At 35.6% G+C, this 18,431-nt stretch overlaps 1 protein-coding gene across 4 annotated transcripts in view; it reads left to right on the forward strand.

Annotated features, from left to right (window-relative positions):
* LOC121329204 (prickle-like protein 2) overlaps nucleotides 1–18,431 on the forward strand; it is a 65,534-nt gene that overhangs the window by 43,318 nt on the left and 3,785 nt on the right. For 3 of the 4 annotated variants that reach the window (XM_041274675.1, XM_041274678.1, XM_041274676.1), the window contains 5 exons: nucleotides 11,308–11,491; nucleotides 13,771–13,884; nucleotides 14,456–14,593; nucleotides 16,706–16,909; nucleotides 17,310–17,496. In XM_041274675.1, the coding sequence (XP_041130609.1) occupies nucleotides 11,308–11,491; nucleotides 13,771–13,884; nucleotides 14,456–14,593; nucleotides 16,706–16,909; nucleotides 17,310–17,496 (827 nt within the window). Of the gene's footprint in view, nucleotides 1–6,366; nucleotides 6,736–11,307; nucleotides 11,492–13,770; nucleotides 13,885–14,455; nucleotides 14,594–16,705; nucleotides 16,910–17,309; nucleotides 17,497–18,431 lie in introns of those variants that run through there. The other variant, XM_041274677.1, reaches the window with a different exon arrangement.

Below are 18,431 nucleotides of genomic sequence, written 5' to 3' on the forward strand. Positions count from 1 at the left end.
GTGTTGAGCTAGCCAGGAGGGGAAGCAAAACTGGATGCAAAGTTTTATGTTGTTTAAAATGTTTCTATGATAGTTTATTTTGGCTTACTTTCAAAATGACTAAGTCTCGTCTGTGATCTTGATGTCATCTCCCTGCTGTAAGTTCTCAGCTCAAGTTTCCCTGTACTGGAGTGTGGTGACAGTAAGACACAAAAAAAGTTTTCAGAATGTAGGTCATTTACAGAGTATATTGCGCTTGTGTGAGAAGTTGTATCCATTATTTATATACTTTTTATACATTTTTGAGTCAGAGACAAATAGAACTACAGAAAAGTAAAGTAGGCGATCACTGGAGATAAACACGGTCTGAAAACGTTCAGTTACAGAGTGTGTAAGGCTGAAAAAGGAGTTTATTCCATCTCATAACACACCCTTTATAATTCTTATGGGAAAAATATATTTAATGACTTGATGTGGAATATAATGCAGTACCCCACCCTTAAATAACCTTTCATGTTGTTAATTATACAAGAGATCGTGATTGTACGTTAATCTGCGTTCTTTAACAAGGCTACTAAACACAGCTACTAAACCTACTTAATTTCAGATCCAAACTGACAAACTCGCATGGCATATGGTCAAGGACTAAAAATTGTTGGTCCTTTTTTAGTTTTTCTGGAACAAAATATTATGATTTTTGACATGTAATACTGATAGCTTACAATGTTTTGGAATTTCTTTGTTTATTTTTAAAAACATAATTTACGAAAGACAGAAATGAATGCTGACAATTTTTTGCAACTCATATTTCAGCACTTTAAAACCCAACAAATTCCCTTGCAGGAGTCTAAGGTTTTTTTATACACTTATCTTGTTTGAAATTCAGTAAGCTGCTCATCCAAGGACACAGCAAGAACTGAACTATAACTATACATTTCAGTCTATCACTGTCCGGTGTGTAACAGAGAGCATATATAATACTGCGGTTATAAACCCTGAATGCTTTGAATGTTTTTAGCAGACTCGGCAAAACAAGAAGTGCTCGAATTTGCTATTGAATTTGGCTTGTTTTTACATACCCAGTCAATTTCAATAAAAAAAAAAACACACACAAAAAAACATCTTGGAACTGCTGCTGGCAGCATTTGAATTTTAACTTTTAGTTTGTTGACACATAGAAACGTATTTAAATCATGGTGTTTTGCAGGGGTCCCTGTTGTAGGCATCAAAACAGAATCTAAACAATACAACTGTACGGATCATGATACAGTGTGTGCTGGAGTAGAAAAGCTATTCACAAATGGAACATGACATGACTTAATGACAAAGATCATTGACACAGGTTTCTTGTGGAAGTGTGTCTTGCTAAATTAAACATGCAAATGCATGGGGATTTTTTTTTTTTTTTTATGCCATTATTCAACCTAATTTATTTAGATTGAAAATCAAGATTATAGAATATATGTAATATGTTCAGAATAAACCATTCAAATTAGCAGAAAATGCATCCTTCCTTCGAGACACACAAAATGTATAATCCCCCAAGACAAATATTTAAACAAGAACTACAACAGCTGGGTTTATTTAACTAAAAGCTCAGGTAGTGATCCTTTAAACCATTACAGATAGTCTATGCAAGAGCCAGGGTTGTTGAATTTGTTGGTATTCAGAGAACTGTTCACCAAAACATTTTTGTTTTCTTCTTCACATGTCAATTACTGTAGTGGTTTCCAGTGCTTTCCTGTTTTACTGTAATTTATTCAATTCATAGGAATCTCACCCTTGTAAAAAGGGTGTTATAGACAAGTTTAGAATATAAAAAGGTTTATTTATAGAATTTAGAATCTAGTGCATATTGGTTAAATCTGACAAGTTTGTGTTGATCGAGTTTTGTTTCCTTGACGTTTGTGGAAGTTCCAAAGATCATTATCAGTTTTCTTTCCTACAATTAAGTTAAACATCACATTGTGCTCAGTAAATAATCACAAATATGCAGCACCTGTTAATAGAAATCAGAAATGGAATCTCACACTTCAGTACTATGGTGACCTTGAGTAATGGACTCTTAGTAAGTCTGTTAGTAATGTGTTCCATTTGGATGAGAAAACTTCTGACACCTGCTCCCATCCTATTATTGATTTGCAGGTTGTCATAATGGATTTCTCCCACTGGGAGTATTTCACAATTGAAATCCGGCGTTAGAGGTAAATAAATGGTGTTAGCAGAACTGTTACACAGGTAAAAAAAAAAACAAAAAAAAACCACAGAAAAACAGAAAGAGTCTCATTTAATGCACAGTAAGACGCATTATTATTTTTATTATTATTAATATTAATTAGTCATTTAGCAGATGCATTAATCCAAAGCGACTTACAGAGACTAGGGTGTGAACTATGCTTCACAACTGCTGCTGCAGAGTCACTTGCATTAGGACCTCGGTTTTATGTGTCATCTGAAGGACAGAGCACAAGGAGGTTAAGTGACTTGTTCAGGGTCACAACAGGGAGTCAGCTGAGCTGAGATTGAACCCGGAACCTCCTGGTAAGCCCCTGTCGTTACTACTGACCACCAATCCTCCTAACAATAGTAAGCAGTACTACATTTGACTTGCAATGTTTGGCGCTGCCTTTTGGGCCTCATGATTTTCACATTTCTTGGGATTTTAGTGCAGGGTGGGTTTTTTAAAGACATTAAAGCTTGCTTAATTTTATGTGTATTTCTGTTAAATGGTGAAAGCAGTATAGGCCTGTTTCTACTGAGGCACATTTGAAAATGTTAAACATGTGCCTCAGTATGTTGATCCTGGTGAGTCCATACTGAAAATATTTAACAACTTAGTTGTATGATGATGGGTGGCACGTTTAACACCGCAGTTTTCAATGCAGTAGTCGGCAGTGCCTAGCAACAATGTTTAGTCCTTACTCAGTGCCAGCCTGTTATACTCAACCATTCCCCTCAGTACAGTAAACCTTTATTTTAGAAATGAATCTTTTTGTATAAAATGAAAAATTGCCCTTGTTTTGTTTCTCTGACCCAATTTTTATAATATCAAACTAAAAAAGATATGGCAGTCTTAAAGTAGGTCATAAATAATATATTTATTTTCAAAGACTTCTTTTTCCTAACAGATGAAAGTATGGTGAGGAAGTGAAACAATACTGTTCCTTAATACTAATCGTTTCTATGGTAACCCTTCATAACGTTGCTCTTCTCCCTGGCATTTCACAAGGTCATTTTTAGTGGCAAAAACAAGCCCTATACAATGAAATAGATTTTTTTACAACAGGAAATCGGCTGGAAGTGGGGTGTTCCCGTGCTGTCTGACGTAATGGCTGCTTAATCTTAGATAGGTATGCAGTTATCTTGACGCCCCAAGAACCATGAAAGACCAAACCAGTCAGCTGTTATACCAGGATATGACCCACCTTTGTTTGTTTTAAACAGATACCCATCTACAGATGACGCGTGAAAAGCCGCCATTTTAGAAAAATGCTATTCTGAGAAATTCGGCTCATGTTCTTATCGTAATACTGTTATTTTGTGCAAGATTAAAATCAAATTAGAATGGGGCACCCATTTTTTAGGAAGTTATGTGTTCCGTTCCACCCCCCCGTCTGTTTCATGTCCAGCCTAGTCCATGAGGAATTTACACTTTGTTGATTAGGCCTAAGGGAAAATATACTGCTAAAGAAACAAAAGACTAGATGTATAAAGCTTTCGTACGCTGGTAAATGCATGGCAGCTCTTCACAAGTGTTCTAATTTTTTACAATCTGGTGGAAGCCTTTTGCATTACTAAATGTGTTTTGTTGCAGAATACAATAAAAACAGGTTTTGGATTATGGCAGACTCACAAAGTACTTGGCTAAATAAAATGGTTTTAGCACAGGAAAACATAAACCACATATTAAAACGCTCAGTTACTCGGTACATGTGTTATGGTACGTACCCAGTGCTGTGACACATTTATTACTGGTTGGAATAAATGCCATGTAAAACTGCAGTCAAGCAATATGATTGACCAAGAAATGGTGCCGTGGCTGAGAAGAGTTGTGGTCTGGTTCTTTTTCAAATCTCTACACACTGCTAAGTAGAGGGGAAAAGGTAATTGCTATTGTTAAAGTGTATACGTTCTTTTTTAAAATTATTTAAACGTGTTAAACGGATGCATAGCTGATGAGGAATTAATTTTTTCTATTTTTGATCTCTGTCCTAAAGCTAAAGAGCCAGCATGTAATTAATAGTAAAACTGCAGGGATAAATGATAAATTCTAAAATACAATTTGTTAAAGCTAGTCTCTGTTTTAGTGATCCAGAGAATGCCACCTGAACATGTTGTTGCATTCCGCTCTATTTGTATTGACTAGTATTGTAGGCTAACTCACCACTGGGGGGAAAACATGGCTTGCTATTCTATAGTGTGAAATGGTGACGGTACTTGGATGTGCCGCTGTTTTAGATCAATAAAATAGACCAAGAATGTGTAGACAGTGGAATATAGTACCTTGTGTCTTAAATGATTTGGAAATCAATTTGTTTCCAGTCTTGTGAAATGATGCAATAATTCCACTCGTATTTGTTCCAGGGGAATGTTTGCTGCTAACAGAACAAGATTCCAATCGGATTTCCAGACTTCAATTATTTTGATTAAGCCTGTAAAGGGTTTTGGTCAGGCAAAAAGTTTCCACATCATCGAAGCAGAATTGTTTTGTTTAATTTAATTTATTTTTAATTTTTTTTCTTCAGGAAACAAGCTCACGAAGCAGGAAGTAAAGTTTAAGGCATGCTGGTATGAATAGTTTGCATGAAAAGGTGGAGGCAGATATATCAATCCATATTCTAGTGTAGGACTAAACCAGCAATGATTACTGAATCAGTTTAATGATCTGATTAAGCCGTGATGATGTTTGTCAGATCGCCGCTGGAATTAAGCAAAGCTTGTTCTTTCCATGAAATGCTGTAGGATGTAACAGCTTTTAAAATGGGACTGTGTTCAAACAATCACTGTAGTGATCAGAGAGAGAGAGAGAGAGAGAGAGAGAGAGAGATCCTTTAACTGCACCTCTTAGAGTGATCTCAAATCTGGGCAGATTTCACTATAATTAGCGAGTTTCTATAAGCGTTGTAATCATTGAACCATGTTTCACAATTTTAATGTTAATCACATTTTTTGGTTTTAAATGTTTTGTTTCTAATTTGCTTCTAAAGGAAATACTTGTAAATGAGTCACATAAAGCAATGTTGTTGTAAATTGCTTCCTATAATTTTGCATTAGTGCTTCAGAAAAGTTTTTTTTTTTTTTTTTTTTTAATTCTAAAATTGCTTTTGAATCCCGGTCCATAACAGAATACTGCAGCCAGCCATACAAGACAGACATCATGAGGTTTTAAGAACAGTAGTAGTGATATCATAGGGGAAGCCTTAGGCTATGGTTTTCCCATCAAGAGAAGTAATGACATGAAACCATAATCCCAGTTTTGCAAGTTATTAAAGGGAGGAATAAATTAAAGCAATTCAATAAATGCCTAAAGACAGTTCGGGACCCAGCAATTAAGAAACATTGAATAGGGACATCCCACTAATTTAGACGTTTGTGACAAGAATTAAAAAATATCCTTGCGGGCAACACAACATTTATTATACTTTTATAATAAATGTTGACTGGATTTTTACTGCAATTTTCATTAGGTGTATATGAAGTGGAGCAAAAAATCACAAATGTACAATTTTGACACCAGTGAGAGCTCCAAATCCATGTTTCTATAGCGAACGCTCATTAAAGAAAAATAATATTGATTTTGTTTTTTTTTAACTGAAAAGCTGTGGCATTACACCCAGGAATAGTACCATTGTGTTGTAAATGTCAGGTAGGAGCTGCTAATGGTCAATAATTGTTGGTTCAAAGTTGTAATCCAGGAGATCCAAATGCTTACAGCTTCAAAAGCCAGTATTTTGTCCTCTCAGAAGCACAACTAATTTGTGTGGATAGACCGTGCAGTCTTGACGAAAGTGCGACTAGCCCTGGGGCTGTTGATTGAGGGAAATTGCCTGATTTACATGCAAACGAATAAAAAATACCAGTCATTCATACTGCTAATTATAGTGATGTAAGGACATTGACTTGCTGACATCACTGCCTTCATTAGCATGCAGGAGGTGTGTAGACTGCAACAGCCAGTACTCCTCCTCAGTGGCTGTGCTAGCAAGGCTGCCTATTTCCTTTCAAATGTCTTGTGCTGGGGAGACCTTGGAGATCAAGTTAAACATACTCTGGCTTGCTTGTCTGTAAGCTTCATTTAATAAACTACAGGCTCAGCCTGTTAGAGTCATTTGTGTTTCTGCAAAGGAAGAAGTGGAGGGGGATATGTTTTTTTTTTTTTTTTTTATTATTTTAGAGGAAAAGGAACAAAGCACAAATTGTAAGGGGGGGACAGTTTATGTTTCCAAAAGTCTTGTGAAAACAAAGTGCAGAGACAGTGCTTGACCTGCTGGTGCTCTGCTTCGAGATTTTTTTTTTTTTTTTTCCAGGAATCTGCAAGTTTGATATGTGTCTCTTGAAAGGCATTGACAAAAGCTTGCTGCTCAGTCTGTAGAAGCAACTAGCAGCGTTGCACAGAACAGATTGGGAATAGGATGTTTTATCACAGTGCAGTGGTGTGTGTGATGTTTGAGGAGGTTTGCAGTGAACAGTGCATTATAAAAACTAACGCCACCAGGGAACAGGGTGCTGACTAGCTTTCAGAGACTGCATTGAAAGGTAAGAAATAATAATGGTCTGTGTTTGCTTGATAAAATACTGGACGGATACCATTTTATAAATGTTTATAGTTGTTATGCCTGGTTGAACCTACATTTCATTTAACCTAAAATGAATTTCTTTATTTAACCTTGGTAGGTTAAGGTTCATGGTTTATGTGAAATGATTTTCAATTTCTGAAATGAAATGTTGGATTTTGTGTGCACTGTAGATAAGTCAGACCTACTATTACGTCTCTCTCAAATCTTCTATCTGAAAATCTGTATTCGCATCAGAGTCCTGCAATATGTTTTGCATAGTCCTGCTGTGCATTCAGATACATTGACTGGAAAAACATGCAGAGTATAAGGTAAGCATCAAGAGGAAATATAATCATTTCAGGAAATTGTAATAAACTCAAAACATTGTCCTTTCGTAGTTGAATTTATGTGGGTGATAAGAAACTGACATGTTAGGGTAATAAGCAGCATAAAGACTGAGGATTTTACATCTTTGATTAGAACTGTTACAGCTTAAATAAAATACATTGTGATGATCCTTTTTTAAACCCGAAGTCAGTTTTGTTCAGAATTTGTCAGACGTGGGTCTCTTACTTTTTGTATTGCATTTGTTCTCCTTTTTAAAGACATGTAGTTTTTAAAAGGATACAGCTGTAGTTTTGTTGTTTGTGATGTGGACATGACCTGTGCTCTGGCAAAGGTTTTAATCTGATTACTCTTTGTTTTGTAGTCATGGTGGTTTGACTGTCCTGAGGATTGATTGAATCAGAATGGGTCATCCTGGATTAGCATTTGAACAGAATAACAGTAGAATAATGTGACTCCAGCAGATGCAGCTCAGTCTTTCTAAAGCTACAGAAATGAAGCAAAGAACTCCCCCACAGCCATTATTCCCCCTATTAAACCAAGTAATATACCTGAGCATATGGTTACCCAAAGGCCATTTCTAAGAATTGAAATTCTCCTAAGCTTTCAGTTCATGGATACAGTGCTTTCTGGCTTTATTTAGATTTCCAAGTTTTGCCATTCGCAATTTAACCATCAGTAAACAACACAAAAGACACCTATTCTTAGTAGAGCCTTAGGCAGTTCTCACTATCAGAATACACCAACAGTGAGCCCAGTGATTGCTTTCACAGATGGGTTACTGACAGTATGTCAGTCACAGCCCTGAATAATTACAATACCTTAAACTACAGACATGTATCATTTATATCCTGTCTAAGTTATTTATTCATTTACTGCAACTTTGTGAACCTTGAATTCAACTACTAAACTACTATTCTGAATCATACATTGTGATGTGTGTTCGCAAAGGGGAAAAAAAAAATCTTACTGCTTTATTTAAATGACGTTACATGATTAAAAAAAAAAAAGAGAGGATATTTTGCTGCCTAAGAGATTACAGTTCAAACAGTGTCCTTATTGAATCAAGATGAAAAGATTAGGTGTTTATTAGCACTGTCAGCAGTAGATTTGTCTGCTGTGTTATCTAAAATGTATTCCACTAATATGCATTCTGCACAGGTGACTGTGCTGTGCAGAGAGGAGGAAGGATTATGATTTATGATGGCAGGTGAAAAATGTAATCTTGTAAAGGTGGCACCCATTCTATTATTACAGTTTTATAATAGGACCATGTCATTAATCTTTTTTTTTTTTTTTTGAGCGGTTACTCTTGAAGCAGAACAAAGTCCAGCAGTAACCAAAAAATTATTATGCTGTGTGTATATATATATATATATATATATATATATATATATATATATATATATATAATATACGTATTTGGTTTTAGATTTATTTTCTTTTTAGGTGTGTAAATAGACCTACACAATCCACTGTTTTTCATCTAGATGCCTCAAGCACAAGAAAGCACACTGGCATGTTGAATTAACCCTTAATCTGAGAGTAATAGCTGAGGGGTGTAAAGAATGACCAGCTGGGACAATGTCAGAGCAAACACTGGCTGATGTTTTCTACCAGCTGCTCTGAACAGGGCTGTGAATTATTTGGTGATTTGTTTAAAACCAACTTGGGGGGGACAGGGACGCTAAGGTAAGGCAACAAGGACTTTGAAAGCTTTCTGTTATGATTGTGGAAGCCACATCAAAGGGCTGTGTTGGCAAGAAAGATGTCCACATTTTTAAGACGCTGACACATGTTGCATGGTTTCTGGAGAACAACATTTGGTATGCTTTTTTTTCATCTTTTTTTGCTGACATACCATACAGTAAATTGATTTGTCTATGGCAAGGTTAGGCGTTAGATCTGCACTGGATTTACTGTTAATTTGGCAACACATCTGATGTTTAGCACATTGTACTGAATGGCTGTGCCCTTACATAATGCATACAGTGGATTACTGTCATTCCTGGCACTTAGGACCTATAATAAGAAAGCTTTAAGGTTTCGACTTTCATCCTGCTGGACTTGATAAAGGCAAGTTCAAGCCTGTTTAATAGTTGTGGTCAAGCTATATTTCTTCATTTGTTTTAGGAAGTGAACTGTATTTCATTGCATACTACTCAAATTCAAATATTTTAATGAGAAATAAAGACAGAGCTTGAGGGCAAATCAGAATGCTTAGCTTGTTGTGAGCTAGGGGGAAGTTATGGGATTTTATTTTCCACCTTTCACAAGGAATTGTGCCTTGATAAAGCCAATCGCCATTAACCTGACCCCGTTTTCCAGCGAAGGTTACATTGTAATTCGTTGTCTAAAAAGAAACAAAAGAAAAAGTCTTACGCATTAAACATTTTGTAACCGAAGGCAAATACTTAAACATGACCCCTAATTATGGACATATCAAATGCATTTATTAAACCTTGCATCCCCTTCAGGCTTTATCAGGACAAGTGTTTCTTACTCGTGACAGTGATGTGTTGATGCTGCCTGTCATTGTGACAGGGCGGTGACAGCTTTGTCAGTAAGCCATGCTTGTTACTGTCTTTCTGGGGAAGGCGTTTTTGCATTTGAAGACGATAGATTAACCATCCGACCTGGACTCCGTCTGATTTTGTCTGCCACCTGCATGTATCAGACCTGTGTTGCCTGTCAGACTAGTGGGTCCAACCTAATTACTTTTGAGTTAATGGGAAGTTTAACAAGAGAATAATTTGACATTGCTCTCCATATGCAGAGAATAGTTGTAATCGTGCTCGCCATGAAAAACAACCTTAGTGCTGCTCGGCACATGGTTTTTGGAGTCATTTCTAAACTTCAGCAGTAAATCTGAAGAGATGAGCGGGACACACCGTACTGTTAGATGACATCAGCATTTCATCAATTCAGTTTCATTTCAATATTCATGTAAAGCCTGGCGTTAACCAGAGACTATTAAAGTGCTTGGCTTCATAATCTCAATATTCTCTCAGAAACTTTGGTTCAAAATTGGTATATTGAAACCAAAAAAATAAAAAAATGACTTTTATTATGGTGCTGCTGGGTAACAGAATTAGTTGACTCAACTTTCGATACGATTCTTCTTTTTAATTTATTTTTGTACATGTTTTAAAACACGCAAATAGAATATTTAGTGGTGCATTCTCCACCAGCTTAAAAGTACCCTTTTCTGAGACATTTGCCTGTCAATGTATTTAAACAATACATTTCAATTTGAAATTAGCCTGGACAATTTGTTTTCGGAGTGTTTGACTTTTCATCACAGGAGCCGTTTAAACTATCTGTAGCACTCTGGAACCTGGAAACGGGCGCTGTTATTCTTGAAGGCGGGAGCCACAGGCTGAGTCCTCTATTCTGGATGGATGCAAAACAGATGCAGACTGTCTGTTTAGATCTATGTGTATTTTTGATCTGACGAATAGCAGGAAATAGGAATTTCTGGCACAAACCCATACCTTAACTAAGTTAAGCTTGTAGACTCTAGAAACAAACACAGGCAACACAAGTATTGTTTTAAGAAAATGACGGCTCTGGCACCTTTGCAAAGTCTCGTACATAAATAACATTGCTTTAAAGCTCATCCTAGCAAACTGCCTCTGCTGGAAAACAGACCTACAGTTTGAATGTGGCAATCTAGCATGACCACGTACTAAAAATGTAAGCTGAATGTATACTAACGGTTTAAAAAATAAAATGTAAAGAAAGTTTATTATTATTAGTTAGTACAAGTTTATTGTCCATCCACGTCTCATTAGTTGGATGCTCAAGTAAACACTCAAGACCCTGCTTTTACTGTTAAAAACTCTCAATGCTGTGTACGTCACCAGTTAAAAAATGTGCCTATTGGTTTTTGTGAGTGGTAACTGATCTGATCAGTTGGTACTGCCTTGTTGGCATGAAGAAGGAAAGGACTCGGTTTCAGCAGTTTTAACAATCAAGTTTGTCTCCTGACCCTCACAGGCTGTCATAACACAAAGGGGTTATATTCCACAAAAGACACACACGCTGGATTATAAAGCTGCCTTGGATGCATTGGGCTACTGCCAAAGGCACATTGCCAAAGAATGTGTTTATAGTTCTGTGTCCCAGCACCGCTGGTTGGACAGAATCACCTAAATAGTTTCTCTAAGAACATTCAACTCACAAATGGCTTTCTTGCTCTCTGCAGGAAGATTTGCCTTCACTGTAATTGCCCTCGGAAGGAGCATGTTGTGGCAGTGATGCCTTTGGAAATGGAGAAGACTGTGAACAAGCTCATGTATGACTTTCAACGCAACTCCACGTCCGACGATGACTCCGGCTGTGCCCTGGAGGAGTATGCGTGGGTCCCCCCTGGATTAAAACCAGAACAGGTTTGTTTATTTACTTTACATTTTAGCACCATTATCTTTTTAATTGTACACAAATGTGATTTTTTGGCGTCATTTTTTTTCAGGGGAGGGATTATTCATTATGTCCAGCTGGAATAAACATTCATGTGTTCTGGAAATATTCAAGTCGCCCTCCTGGGGTCTAATTTTGGTTGTGTATATTTTCAAAGAGTACTCAGAGAATGGTTTTACAGTATCCCTGTGGTTTGGATACAGAAGAGAATGAACATTTTAGTAGCATAGTATTATATAAAAGGTTTTCACAAAGAACATGTATTAGTGACTGATTGAATTATTTACAAAATCACTCAAATACGCATCCCTGTAACCAGCTTGGAAAATGTGCCTAAATTGTGTGAACATCACTTTACAGAGCAGGGAATGGATTTCCAAATGAGTATTTCTTTTTGTTAATTAACGAAATGGTAATTACAGAGTGAATGTGTAAGTCAATAAATCATTGGCTCATAGATGTCTTCTAAAAGTCACATGTGAAATTATTGTAATAAATGAACAGTATTTTTCAGTCCGAAGACTACATTATTGAGCAGTTTTTACAATACTGCGGTGAGATAATTGAATGACTGGTTTTAGGGTCATGTCTGCCAGATTGACCATCTTGAACCATTGTTTTTTATGGACCAACCAGTAAAATAACTTGGATTTTAAGCTCACCTCTTGTCCAGTTTCTCTTGTCTAAGTTGTATTTATATAGACAGGGATACTAAACTAAGTAATTCACTGAAAAAAATTTGAACATAATCCACATTGTAATCCTTTTGCCCATTACAAAACCCTCTTGGGTATAAGTGCTTAACGTTTCACACAATCCAGGTACAAAAAAGTAGCATTAGAGTTTTTTTCCGTGTCCTTTTCAAATACAATTGGGATCTAAATAAAATGGTAGAAAATAACCTTTTAAATTGGAACACTGTTTGAGCATTGTTCACATATGTGAGGTTAGGTTTGATTTAATGTCATTTGGAGACTTCTAAAGGTCATTACACCCTCCTTATACAGCTATAACTTCTCTGCAAAATGCTGGTATGTTGAAATTATTATTCTGTACAAGAGTAGATGAAATTGCTGAGAAGGCTAATAATAATTATAATAGGTTATCATCGCTGATTGAGCTGCACACCCCAAAGTAGTGCAAAGCCAAGAAAAATGCAAAATGAGAAAATGCATTCCCCTTTCCACAGCTAATGCATTATTCTTAATTAACACCTTCCTAATTCGGATTTGGTGAGGTGTTTAGTTTTGTGGTTTTAATTGCACCTGTTTTATATTTAAGTATATTTAAAATACCAGAAAGGCTATTCTATATAGGTAATCTGTTATCAGTATTAAGCAAATATGCTTTCATTGAAAAGAAAGTGGTTATGAAAATGGGCATGTATGTTTGACATGGATTCTTGTACTAAAAAATCAGACCGTAATGTATATATTTCGACAGTATTTCATTTCAGCTGCCATTCCACAACATTATGTACTGTCTGTACTTTTCTTGTTTGTTTGTTTTATTCTTTCTTATTTCAGTCTTGGCATTTTTAAATACATAAACATCACAACCTGGCAACAACTGTGTCCTTGTCTCGGCTCTGGCAGCATGAAGTCGACTAATTAGTCCATTAAAGGGACTTTCATTCCTAATGAAAGACTCCAGTGCTTTAAGGGACTGTGACTATGTGGATAGATGAAATATTTCAATTTTCTTTTTTTTTTTTTAATTAAACTTGTAAATCACGATGTTAAATCATATTGTTGGATGGCCAGCTGCTTATTGTAAGTCATAAATGCGAGATCAAAAGATAAGCATGCCTGAATCTGCTGTGTTTGTTCTGTAAAACAAATGCAAATTGAAACCTCTTTTTAAATAGCTGTTATATGTGATTTACACGTACTGTAAATGTTTATCTGTTTTATAATTAAAATGTTTTTTTTTTTTTTTTTGAAGATGTGGTACTTGCGTGTATCTAATGCTAATTATCTGGTACCAGCCAACTGTGTATGTGCCTCAAAACATCTAAATTATATATACATTACACGCATCTTCATTAAAATCCTTACACAACGTGGTCTGTTAATGACTTGGTTTGTAATAATGTCAACCATTTTAGAAGGCGTTTTTCAAATGTATTTATCAGCATAATGGTGCTTATTTGATACATTTTAGAAAACATTTTCATAAAAAATAAAAAAATGTAAATCTTGGTGATTGGTGCCCTCAGTGTTAAAATAGCCAATGAAATTCCCCACAGGTTCACCATTATTACAACTGCCTTCCTGAAGACAAGGTGCCCTATGTTAACAGCCCTGGAGAGAAATATAGAATCAAGCAGCTTCTCCATCAATTGCCTCCACATGACAATGAGGTAAGTGCGTCTTTATTACCAGGGGCATGTTCTTTATTACCTTGTGATGGAAAATGGTGTCCTTGAGCACTATCTGCAAAAGCGAGACAATTTGGACACATTTTTTCTTGGTTGTGTTTTTTTTTTTTTTTTTTTTCACTAATTCCACAAGGCTGTTTTTAATTTAAGACTTGCCTTGGTTTCATTGTCACACCTAAGAAAGTGCTTTCATTTACTTACTAATTTACTGTGAATGTCTTTTGATTCTACTCTTTTCTGTACTGATAAAAGACCCTGCATTTCTCCTTCCTGTACAACTCCCTTTACATTTTGTCTTATAAAAAATGACATGTAATACTTGGTAGAGATTGCATTTTAGTTTTAAAATCACTTGACTTTTAAGAGGTTTTTGTTTCTGTTCTAATGAGATTTAAACATACCGCAACCTGGTGGCCAAACATTGACATTTTTTTCAGAAAACAAATAAACATTTTGTTGAATCTGGGCCATTTTCCCATTTTTGCATTCTGCATTCACCAACTTGAAACATCACTTTAGTACTAAACCCATCTGTCCTGGTTGTTATTTGCAGGTTCGGTATTGCAACTCATTGGACGACGAAGAGAGAAGGGAGCTGAAGCTCTTTAGTAACCAGAGGAAAAGGGAGAATCTTGGAAGAGGCAATGTGAGACCTTTCCCTGTGACTATGACTGGGGCAATCTGTGAACAGGTAATCACTTGCTGAATAATTAAAAGTGGCTGAAATAGCAGAACAAACGTACTTGTCCAAGTCTCAGACTGAACCTTGTGTTACGGTTTGTTTATGTGGAATGGGTAGTTTAGGCCAATTGGGGAAGCGTGTTGGCTTTCTACATTCTTTTTACTACGAACACTGTGTGGTTTGTTCAGTCCGAAATGTATGTTGTTTGTAAAAATATAGGTGGAAAAAATATCACTGAGGCTAGAATTAAATAAAAAAAAACAAAAAAAACAGACTTTTCTTGTGTCTGGGACACTACCAATCTTTTTGCGTATATTTATTTTGCACTGGAATACAGTATGCACAATTTACAGCCAGCAGAATCATCATTAGCTACAGACTCATTACATGCACAATAAGCACCACTTTAACAAACTCAAAATAAATTCTCAAGAACATCACCAAGTGTTAGATTTATGTCATGCAATTTAAAAACAAACATGTTCTTGTATTTTCTTTTCACCTTGACAAAAAAAACTTGGGCTCCTTTAACATTTTCTCTTTAGAAAATACTTTCACCACCAATAAATAACATGCTTTTTACAGCATGTGTTTCTATACATGGTATAGTTTTTATGAGTAAGTCAACCATTATATTATTTAATTGCACTTCAAAAAAATAACTGCGCTAGATAAACATGGACTTGATGTGATGCATTACGCTTCACAAATATTTCCGTCAATCCCACTGATGGTTTAAAGTGTGGTTACGATAAGATCGTGCCTTAAGAGTGACAAGTAAATTATATGTTTAAGTAAGTAACATTAGTTTTACTGGCAACAGAGCTCTGATATATACTGTATCTTTTTACCAGAACAGATGTTGAAGGGAAAAATGAATACATTCTTTGGGGTTTTACTTGCACAACGAGTGCACAGATGCTTTTATTTATATATATATATATATATATATATATATATATATATATATATATATATATATATATATATATATATATATATATATATACACACACACACACACACACACAGTGCCTTGCAAAAGTATTCAGACCCCTGACCAATTCTCTCATATTACTGAATTACAAATGGTACATTGAAATTTTGTTCTGTTTGATATTTTATTTTAAAACACTTAAACTCAAAATCAATTATTTTAAGGTGACATTGGTTTTATGTTGGGAAATATTTCTAAGAAAAATAAAAAACTGACATATCTTGCTTGCATAAGTATTGAACCCCCACACAGTAATATTTGGTAGAGCCACCTTTTACCTTTAAAATAAAATATCGAACAGAACGAAATTTCATTGTACCATTTGTAATTCAGTAATATGAGAGAATTGGTCAGGGGTCTGAATACTTTTGCAAGACACTGTGTGTGTGTGTGTGTGTGTGCATATATATATATATATATATATATATATATATATATATATATATGTATGTGTGTGTGTGTGTATATATATATATATATATATATATATAGATATAGATATAGATATATATAGATATATGATGTGTGTGTGTGTGTGTGTATATATATATAAATGTGTGTATATGGCTGGTATATGTGTATTGTTGATATATGTATAGGACTCTCAGAAAATCTTTTAATTCTGCTTTGGGCTGACTTTTTGTTATGATTGAAACAGACAGGTATGTCTTATTAAAAGGCATAACTACATTTTAGATTAATCATTGTTTAACTCCTCCAGCTTGGTCTGAAATCATTTGTATTAATTTTGTACTATAGATAGATCCATTAAATATTTTGTATGGCTGAAAATCAAATTTTCATTGGGCTCCCAAAGGTCAGCGAGCAATTATACACATAATTGCTGGAGAGTGTTTCATTTATATCGTTCATGTATGAGTACAAGTTATCATACAGATTGACAGGTTTGTGTCAGAATTATAAAATGACTTAACAGTGTCTATTGGTAACATATTATAAATATATATATTATATAATATATATATATATATATATATAATAGGTATTATGTAAAGATGAGCCATTGGAATTGTGTGGCCATTTTTGTTTCCATGACAACTGAAAACTTGAAGTGAATTCATCTTCATTATACCGAATGTCCCTTTTCTTTCACCTTCAATCAGTGTGGAGGCCAGATCAACGGAGGAGACATTGCTGTGTTTGCATCAAGAGCAGGCCATGGCGTTTGCTGGCACCCACACTGTTTTGTATGCAGCATGTGTGACGAACTGCTGGTGGATCTCATTTATTTCTATCAAGATGGAAAGATATACTGTGGCAGGCACCATGCTGAACGCCTCAAACCCAGATGTACAGCCTGCGATGAGGTAAGGCTATGCTGTGATTAAACAATGCTTTTGATCTTGTAAAAATAAATAAATAAATCCCTGCATTCAAAGGCACTTTTTACAGTATAAAGCTAGACAAGACTTCAGAGTTGGGATTCATTGTGTGTATTTTGATATACTGAAATTGTAAAACAAAAATAGTATGCTGCTGCTTGAGAAGACCTTCTCGTACAAGTGAAGGAAGCGTTTACATTTACTGGTATTATTTTACCCTAAATTCAGTTCTACTTTTTCTACAGTACATCTGTATACATGACAGAGATTAAAACTGTTAAGGATTCCACTGTTAACCCCAGGTCTATTTCTGGAGTGTTTGTCTTCATTTATCCGGTAATGGTTCCATTGAGGTAATGGTAGATACATGCTCTTCTTCTCGTAGATCATTTTCGCAGATGAGTGCACAGAAGCCGAGGGAAGACATTGGCACATGAAACACTTCTGTTGTTTTGAATGCGAGACTGCACTGGGAGGCCAGAGATACATTATGAAAGAAGGAAGACCGTACTGCTGTAACTGTTTCGAGTCCCTGTACGCAGAGTACTGTGACACGTGTGGGGAGCACATAGGTAAGGAGGCATTTGCAAATCCTTACTGATGGAAAAGCAATGCAGTGTTGTGCAGGGTTAAGGAAGCTCAACAGCAACACCCAGAACATCTGTCTATATCAGCAGTAATAATGTGGCCTCCAGCATCAGCTGACTGCATTTCATTCAGGATTATTTCTGTTTTGCAGATCCTTTTGACCCCACAAATCATACAGGTTGTCTAAATTAAAACACAAAATGGAGACAAGGTGTAAACAGCAAATTTAGTTAGGAACTTTGATTTTGTTAACTTTATGGGTTACATTTCTGAATATAACAACTTCATCAGGTTTTTACATGACTATACAATACAAACATGATGTTTGGCTGCTATAGGCCACTTGGGTTATATATTGTTAAGCTTGCATTGCTACAGTCCTCATGTGACAATACAATATAACTCACAGTATTTTCTTTTGTATGACGTGGCCTCCTAAAATAATTTAGTCCAGGTCCATTAGCTGGATATTGTGAAATGTACAAAGTAGAAGAAGCATACATTTTATTGAAGCAGAATTAGAGGTTCACGCATGTCAGAAAGACCAATAAAGTTTTCATTCATCTTGGAAAGGTCATTAAAAAGAAATCAATATTCCAGCTAATGGACCAAGAGCAAATTTATTTTAGGCAATTTATTTAATTTTGTCTCAGGGAAATCCATTCTGCATATGGGAACACCACCTGTTTTAAAATTTCCATTAAGACAAAAAAAAAAAGTTTTACCTTATGCATCATTATTAAAATTGTAAGTTGACTTGTACAAACTATTAAAAGCAGTTTGCATAGCTGAGTAGAATAATTGCTCAAAGGGAAGCAAAATTGCCACATAATGACCACCTAAAGTTGGTTTAGGTGGTTTCCGTCACACAAAGATTCCCAGCTGTGTCTAAGCATGCAAAGTAGATGGACCCTAGGTC

Source organism: Polyodon spathula, chromosome 16 (assembly GCF_017654505.1).
Source record: "Polyodon spathula isolate WHYD16114869_AA chromosome 16, ASM1765450v1, whole genome shotgun sequence".
NCBI lineage: Eukaryota > Metazoa > Chordata > Actinopteri > Acipenseriformes > Polyodontidae > Polyodon > Polyodon spathula.